The 7,879-nt window shown below is 32.3% G+C and overlaps 1 protein-coding gene across 1 annotated transcript; it reads left to right on the top strand.

Moving 5' to 3' along the window:
• The first annotated feature begins 662 nt into the window (after nt 1–662).
• LOC149199646 (protein LATERAL BRANCHING OXIDOREDUCTASE 1-like) lies at nt 663–3,062 on the top strand. The gene is made up of 4 exons (XM_089399431.1): nt 663–1,059; nt 1,364–1,611; nt 1,699–2,050; nt 2,738–3,062. The coding sequence occupies exons 1-4, from the start codon at nt 763–765 to the stop codon at nt 2,975–2,977; spliced, it is 1,137 nt and encodes a 378-aa protein (XP_089255557.1). The 5' UTR covers nt 663–762; the 3' UTR covers nt 2,978–3,062.
• Nucleotides 3,063–7,879: the final 4,817 nt, after the last annotated feature.

The raw sequence follows: 7,879 nt of genomic DNA, 5'->3' as shown, positions 1-7,879 counted from the left end.
AATCCCTATTATCCAGCTAATAATTATTGATAAAAAAATAAAAATTCTGGAAGTCTAATTCCGAAAAAGACATATCTATATATAAATATGATACAATTAGCTCATCAATATAAATTAAATGAAATAACAATAGACATCCATTTCTGATAAGCATCAAAGCATTTCATGATATATCTCTCATTACAAGATTTAAAAAATCATTAAATTTTAATTTGAACTCTACTTTATTATTAATAATTCCAAAAAAACATATTATTTAAATATATATATATATATATATATAAATTATTTTAATTATCGAAATCCACCTTTATTTTATTTGAGAAATTTTTAACTAAACTTTTTTTTATAGTAAATCAATATTATAATTTATAATTAAAAATGTTAAAAAAAATCATAATTTATTTTATCATACACTTTTCATATAAACCCTATTCCAAAATAAACTTAGTTATCAAATTGCTGCACCAAAACTTGGAAGTTTGTAGGGTGAATTGTAAGTTTGTAAGGTGAATGACCACATACGTCCCTTGCAAGACGATGAAATTAAGTAAAACCTCATAGCAATGTAATTCTTAAGAAAAATCAAAATTGACCAGCACATTCAGCCCATCTGGTAATGTTCATCACAACAACATGCATTTTTAATACAAGTTACCTTACAGTTCTAGTAGCAAGGCATAAATTCCATGTGGATTAAATATTTGAGGTATATCTTGAGATAAGGAGGCCACTGCACTCGTTCGTTCTTCCTCTGCTATCATGGCCGCTGTAGACGCAAACCTTTTCGTCAATCCAAAGGTGGGCAAAGTGATCCCCGTGGAGAGTGTGCAGGAGCTTGTCAATAATCATGACCACCCAAATGCTGCTGAAGCTGTTCCCCGGCGTTACATCAGACCCCATGAAGAGAGGCCAACGGTCTCATTACTTGCTTCTTCTGAATTCTCAATCCCTGTTATTGACATCAGGAAGCTGATACTCTTGCAGGCACAAGATGATCAGAGAAACCAAGAAATGGAGAGGCTTTCCGATGCCTGCCAGGAATGGGGTTTCTTCCAGGTGGGTAATTTCATATAGCAGCGAGATTATCTGTAGTTTAGGTAAGGGAAATATTTTTATTAGGCCTGATATATTTTTAGGTTTAGGTAATGATTAACAAAAGCCCAATTAATTATTTCACATTATTTCATTAAATTCAGTAATATTTCTAAAATCTGCAATCTATAAAAGGATATCCAAATAATTTAATTGTTAATTTGTGGATCTCTGCTTATCATAAATTATGATGTTACAAGGTGGAAAGTATTAGGTTTATAAAATTGAGGAAGATTGATGATCATTCATTATCATTTTTTTTTTACAGACTGTGAACCATGGAATTCCTAATACTTTAATAGATGACATAAAAGCTGTAGCTAAAGATTTCTTCAGCCTTCCATTAGAACAAAAGCTGAAATATGCTCCACAAGCAGGAGCTTCCCAGGGTTATGGTAAGATGTTTGTGACAGCTGATGATCAAACATTGGACTGGGGTGACTTGCTGGCTTTGGCACTCATGCCGAACAGCATTAAGAATCTTGCCCTCTGGCCAACCGTCCCCACACATTTCAGGTAACCAAAAGTAGCATGATTGTATTGTACCATAAAATTGTATTTATGGGCATGGGTTTTATTATAACTTTAATTCATTAATTGCAGGGATACCGTCGAGAGGTATGCAATTGAGATAGAAAGGGTCGCTCAAGAGGTGTTGAGTCTGTTCGCTGAAAACCTGCATCTGGAGGATGCTGATTATTTCAAGAATGTGTTTGGGTCAGAGCCCATGAATATGATGCGAATGAACTTCTACCCGCCTTGCCCTAGACCAGACCTTGTTCTTGCATTGATTCTTCACTCAGATGGAGGGGGAATAACTCTGCTCCTGCAGGATGACGAGTCTGTAGGCTTGCATGTCCGGAAGAACAATCGATGGATTCCTGTGCAGCCCCTTCCATATGGACTGGTTGTAAACATTGGGGACTTGGTAGAGGGAATCCTGTACGATAGTTTTATCAGTTCTCGTGCCAGCTGAAGTGAAAGCGAAATTTCATTTAACCTTTTGTAAGATAAAAAGGATTTTTAGAAAAGGTCATAGTATCTAGATTTTTTTTTGTTGGGATGGTTAGGTACAATAGTTGTCATTTTATTTGGGTGGTTGGGTAAAATTGTTTGTGTTTTTTTTTTTTTTTTAATGGTGATTTTGCAGAATAGTTTGATGGTTGGGCAAAATAATGTTATTTTTATGGGTGGTTGGGTAAAATTGTTGTGATTTCTTTTGTTTTGGGTGATTTCACAAAATAGTCCGATGGTTGAACAAAATAGTTGTCATTTCTTTTTGTGTGATTGGGTAAAATTGTTGTAATTTCCTTTGTTGTGAGTGATTTCGCGAAATAGTTAAATAGCTGAGCAAAATAGTTATCATTTCTTTTTGAATGGTTAAGCAAAATTGTTGCTATTTCTTTTGTTTTGAATTATTCAACCGAATAATTGTGATCCTCCCCCTTAGAATCAAATCTTATAACTCTGGAATAAAATAACTTACTATCTGTTAAATTATAAACCACCCAAATATTAACAACTTCCCTCTGACAGTCTAACCTCTCTTTGGCACTTTCTCTTACCTTCCGGAATGGTCCCTAATGCCTAAACAGATTTATCTCATTCACAGATACACACCAATACTCCAACTTGAATTAACAAATGCGTGGAGCACCGGGCAGTAACAAACGAAGAGAGAGCGAGACTTTCGATTGGTCTCTTCTATAATGCGAGTATTCATGCAGAGGTGGCTCCCTCATCGAAGCTAGTAGATGAACATCACCCATGCTTGTACAGGAACTTCATACACGAAGAATGCATTCGCTATTACATTTCCAGACCACTCGAAGGAAAACACAACCTTGCGGACTTTGCTAAACTTGATAGAACCAATAGCTAAGTTCGATCATTGTTCTTAGGGAAATTGGGCTGTCTAATGTCCTCAGCAAAGATAACCTTTTAGTAAAGGTTGAGCAGGTACATGATAAGAAATTTCTGTTGTAAAATGTTGTGAGAGAGAGAACAGTAGGTATATGAGTTGAAAGTAGTCTCGTCCACTGTTGAGTGAGTAGGTATATGATGTGTCACTTTTATGGAAAAATTTTAATATATTTAAAGTAGGTAAGTGTGTGATGTGAAAGGTGTTTCATGCAAACAAAAAAAAGATATGTTAATATGTATAAAGTAGGTATGTGATATGAAAGTTCTTTTTTAAGTACCTATCTGATATGAAAGTTACTTTGTAATTATCTTCTGTGATATTTTTATTAAAGAATTTCACTTTTTAATAAAGTATGTGATATGAGAGTTATTGTGTATAATGTTTTAATTTGAGATTTTTTAAGTAAAGTGGAATGTTTTAATAGAATCTTGAAGTGGAATTTAATATGAAAGAGATGGTTTAAATGTTTGGGTATATGATTATTGGTGAAATTATAACTCATAATTATTTACATTACATTATTGAATATATAACTATTTAAAATAAAATTAAAAAATTAAAACATTTAAGTTAGATTAATATGAAAGAGATGGTTTTAATGTTTATACTGTTGAATGTGTAAATGGATTTAACTTTTTAAAAAATCTTTACAACATTTAAATTATACAATTTTAACAGTGTAATTTTACAATTTCAATCATTTTTAATCAAATTAAGTTGGTTTCAAAATATGCTTTGAGTGAGAGAATCTTCTAATGAAAATTTAGATATGTAATATGAAGAATGTGTCCAATAAAATAAGCTTTTAATAAAAGTGGAGTACACTTGTAATATGAAATATGTTTTTTATTCAAATTTTTTTTTTTGTTGAAAATTCAATCATACTATTCAATTTATGTACTTTTGTTAATTTTTTTTGTAAGCTTGGTGAGACTATATTTTCATCATGTCCAATATATCACCCCAATCAAGTGGGGAATTGAACTGCCCACTTCACATTAAGGAGTGTCTCTATGGTTGAAATGTATTTAAAAATGTATATTTTTAATTTATTTTAATCCTAATTTATTAAGTGTTGAAAGATATTTAAAAACAATATAAATGTGGATTTTTTTATTTATTTACAAGATCTTGAGTTAAAATAAGATTTATGTTGTTGTTCTCTTTATATATGTGTGTGTGGGGAGTCGGTAGAGGGGGGCCGGGAGCAGGGTGTTTGGGGGTGTACTTTCCTCTTTTTCTTAATTTTGGTTGAAAATAATTAAAATTGATGTTAAATAACAATACCTTGTTTTTCTTATTTTTTCATATAATTTTTTTTTGTAAGCTCACAGTTCTATATTAATATTGAAAAGATTTACAACCCATGTAAAGTATCAAAAGTATGTCTTGCCTGGACCTACCTAATAGTAAACTAGACCAAAGATAGTAGATAAAAAGTCTTACAACATGACCATAGTTAATCAGACTAATAAAAATAGGCATAACATCCCCTAACATAACAGTATCAAAGACGTTCTATTACATGAACTCTAGCCTCGAAAATAAAACATAATTATTATCAATAGCACATGTTATTACATGAATTGACCAATAGAAAATAAAACATAACTATTATCAATAGCACATGCTATTACATGAATTTCCCAATAGAAAATAAAACATAACTATTATCAATAACATATTGAGTATTAAGAATAAGGTAGAATGACATGTGTTTGTAGAGCAGGCTCCTGAAGGAATATTTGGAGGAGTATTATGAATAAAAGCCTTCATGTTGGCCATAGGATCATCTACGAGTTGATATTGTAAGTGCAATTCCTCCATGTCTAGGAGAAGCTCCTCTTTACATTCATTGCTTTTAAATCAAACTTTCGTATTTTTTTTTTTTTGAAGTCTAAAAAGGGTCTAGAAAATACTAGATTATATAAAATTCAAGAAAGAAAATGTCATTGAAACTAATTGTATTTCTTTAGAATATAGTTTAAGATAGGTTCTTAAGTTTGAGAGGGTTCCTCTCAACTTCTTTCAAATATACAAGAGAGTGATTATGATGTACATGCAAATCTAAAAGTTAATAATCATATGTGACACAATGAAACAACAAAGGGATCAACAACCAGATCCTGAAAAGAATATTGCCATTGTATTATGAGGGAGAGGTCACATTTTATAAGAAATACACCTTCTTATTAACTTTATTACAAATAGTTTTACATGGAAACAATAAAACATTATTTATATATCTCCTTCCTTATTTTAAGTTGCATAACTAGTTTGCATGAGAAAAAATAAACACACATTTTATATGTTTCCTTCCTCATTATAATTTGCCTGAGTGGTGGTATGCCTTTATTGGTTTCCTAATTCCTCCCTATTTAGAGCTGGAAACATTGTTACTTCTACCACCAAATGAGGAAATTTTCACTACAATGTCTCTGCAGTCATTCATTTTTCCTGTGTGTGTGTGTGTCCTTCTGAGCTATAATGTATGATATGCATGTCTTCTAGTGAGATGTCCTCATCTTTGAATAAGGAATTGTATCCTTTAGTAGGGTAGGTTGAAAATCAAGAATATTACCCATAGGATGTTGAACTATGATTGATTCCTCTAGGGGGAGGTGGTTCAAGGAGATACAAATTGTTAACATTAAGCACATCATAAATTCCTAGCTGCGAAGGAAATTCCAAGCGATATGAATTTAGTCCAATTTGTTCTATAACAATATATGGACCATATCTTAGAGGATTCATATTATGGTGTTGGCCCTTGAAGCATTTCTTGTCAAATAAGAGCCATACATAATATCCTATTTTAAATGACAAGTGTGTGTGATGTTAGTCATGCCTTTTTCTGGTATGATCCTAGGTAACTTGCAAAGTAGTAGTTACCTGAGTATGGTGCTTATATATGGAGTGCATAAAACACTAAGATGATTTTTTTTCTTGTTGGTGATGTGCATAACCATAAGGGGTGATATTAAATGGCATCTCATAGGATGCACTTGGATGAATCCCAAAATAAACTTCTAAAGGGGAGAACCCATTAGAGGAGTGTGCGGCCTATTATAACTATGTTGAATAATTTGCAAATAGGAATCCCACTATTTGTTATTACCAAAATACTTAATAAGGGAGTGAAGGAGAGTATGATTGGCAGCCTTGGTTTGACCATCTATTTGTAGGTGAAAGGCAGTGGAGAAATGAAGTTGACAACTCAACATAGACTAACGAGTATGCCAAAAGATACTAAGAAATGAGAATATCCATAAAAAATATGCTACTCGGTATCTAAAGTGTGGCCAAATATGATGGAAGTATAGATTCGTGATTTGAGCAGCAAGGGTAGTCTTATGAGAGGCAAGAAAGATATCCATCTTAGAAAAGTTGCATACCACTACGCAAACAACGTCATGTTTTGCAGAAAATAGTAGGAAGAACACTAAAAATTTCCATGGAAATGGATTCCCAAGGATGAGAGGGAATAGAGAAAGGATGATACATAAGATGCTTACGGTTTGATGGCTTGATTTGTGAATAGAGTGAACATGCTTAAATGCTTTTTTCTACTTGCTTGTGTAAGGCAGGTTAGTAGAAGTGGCATTAGTGATTGAGAATGGGATTGGTTGTGAAAATATGCCCCCCATATGAAGAGGCATGTGCTTCGTAGATAAAATGGAAATGATCATTACATGGTGGCACACAAATCTAGTTAAATTTATTTAACCAGGAATCACAAATGGTACAATCAAGAAAGGGAGTTTGGTTGACGATTGTAGGTTATGGAAATTCTTCCCTTATCTAATCAAAATCTAGATTTGTTCTATAGAATCTAGGTGATGTGCATGTTGAAGCATTTAATGTCCATAATCAATGAGTGTTGGAATAATGTAATTACTCACACTAAGCTACTTAGTAGAGTTAGTAGTGTTATGTGTTGTTTGTGCATCGTAAAATTGACATGGTCAAAATGCAATTAGATCTAGAAATTCCATCTATACAATTCTTAGTAGTAGATAGTTCTTACCATCTAGTTGTTTCTATAGAGGTATTCTTCAATTTATTTAAATATCATTTTAGGAAGTAATGAAGGGGATAGAAGGGAGAAATTGTTTAACTGTTTAGAATTATTTGGATGTAGTAATTGTTAGAGTGTTAATGTGTTTATCCTTCTATGTTCTAACAATTATTTTTATGTACAATTGTTCTATGTGCATATTTTCCCTTCCTCCCGTCATGATAATCTATGAAGTATTACATTCATAAAAAGAAGGAGGATTTATATTAATGCATATTTTTTCATAGAATGTGAACAATGGAATTCTTCATTCATTAATATATCAGATAAATGTTGTGCATAAATGTTTCTTCAAACATGCATTAAGAAAAATATAAATCCACTCCAAAATTAAAACACCTTTATGGCTATGGTAATATGTTCATGATAGATAAGGATCAAATGTTCAATAGCAATGAATTTCTTCCTTCGATAGTCATGGAAAATGACAATAAGAATCTATCCCTTTGGTTGATTGTTCCCACACATTTCAAGTAGCCAAAATGATTATATTATATTATAAAATTATACTGATGAGAATGGATTTAGTTATAACATCAATTGATTAATTTCAAGGGTAACATTGATAGGCATGCAATTGGGGTAGGAAGAGTCCCTCAAGAGCTTTTGAGTCCATTCAATAAACATCTTCATGTGGGGATTGTTGATTATCTAAAGGACATGTTTTGGTGAGAGCCCATGAATTTGATGTTCATGAACTTATACTTATCTTTCCCTAGACCAAACCTTGTTCTCACATTAAGTCCTCACTCAAATGGAGAAAGAATAACATTGACCTTACA

Source organism: Pinus tabuliformis, chromosome 2_1, assembly GCF_031772625.1.
Source record: "Pinus tabuliformis cultivar Carrire ecotype Pingquan chromosome 2_1, CPIR1, whole genome shotgun sequence".
NCBI classification, from domain to species: Eukaryota; Viridiplantae; Streptophyta; class Pinopsida; order Pinales; family Pinaceae; genus Pinus; species Pinus tabuliformis.
This window is presented reverse-complemented; position numbering and strand designations above follow the sequence as displayed.

Coding starts and splice junctions, on each gene's coding strand:
- LOC149199646 (XM_089399431.1), top strand. CDS start 763: ATGGCCGCTGTAGACGCAAACCTTTTCGTCAATCCAAAGGTGGGCAAA. Junction 1,060..1,363: donor AGGAATGGGGTTTCTTCCAG/GTGGGTAATTTC, acceptor TTTTTTTTACAG/ACTGTGAACCATGGAATTCC. Junction 2,051..2,737: donor GAATCCTGTACGATAGTTTT/ATCAGTTCTCGT, acceptor ACTTGAATTAAC/AAATGCGTGGAGCACCGGGC.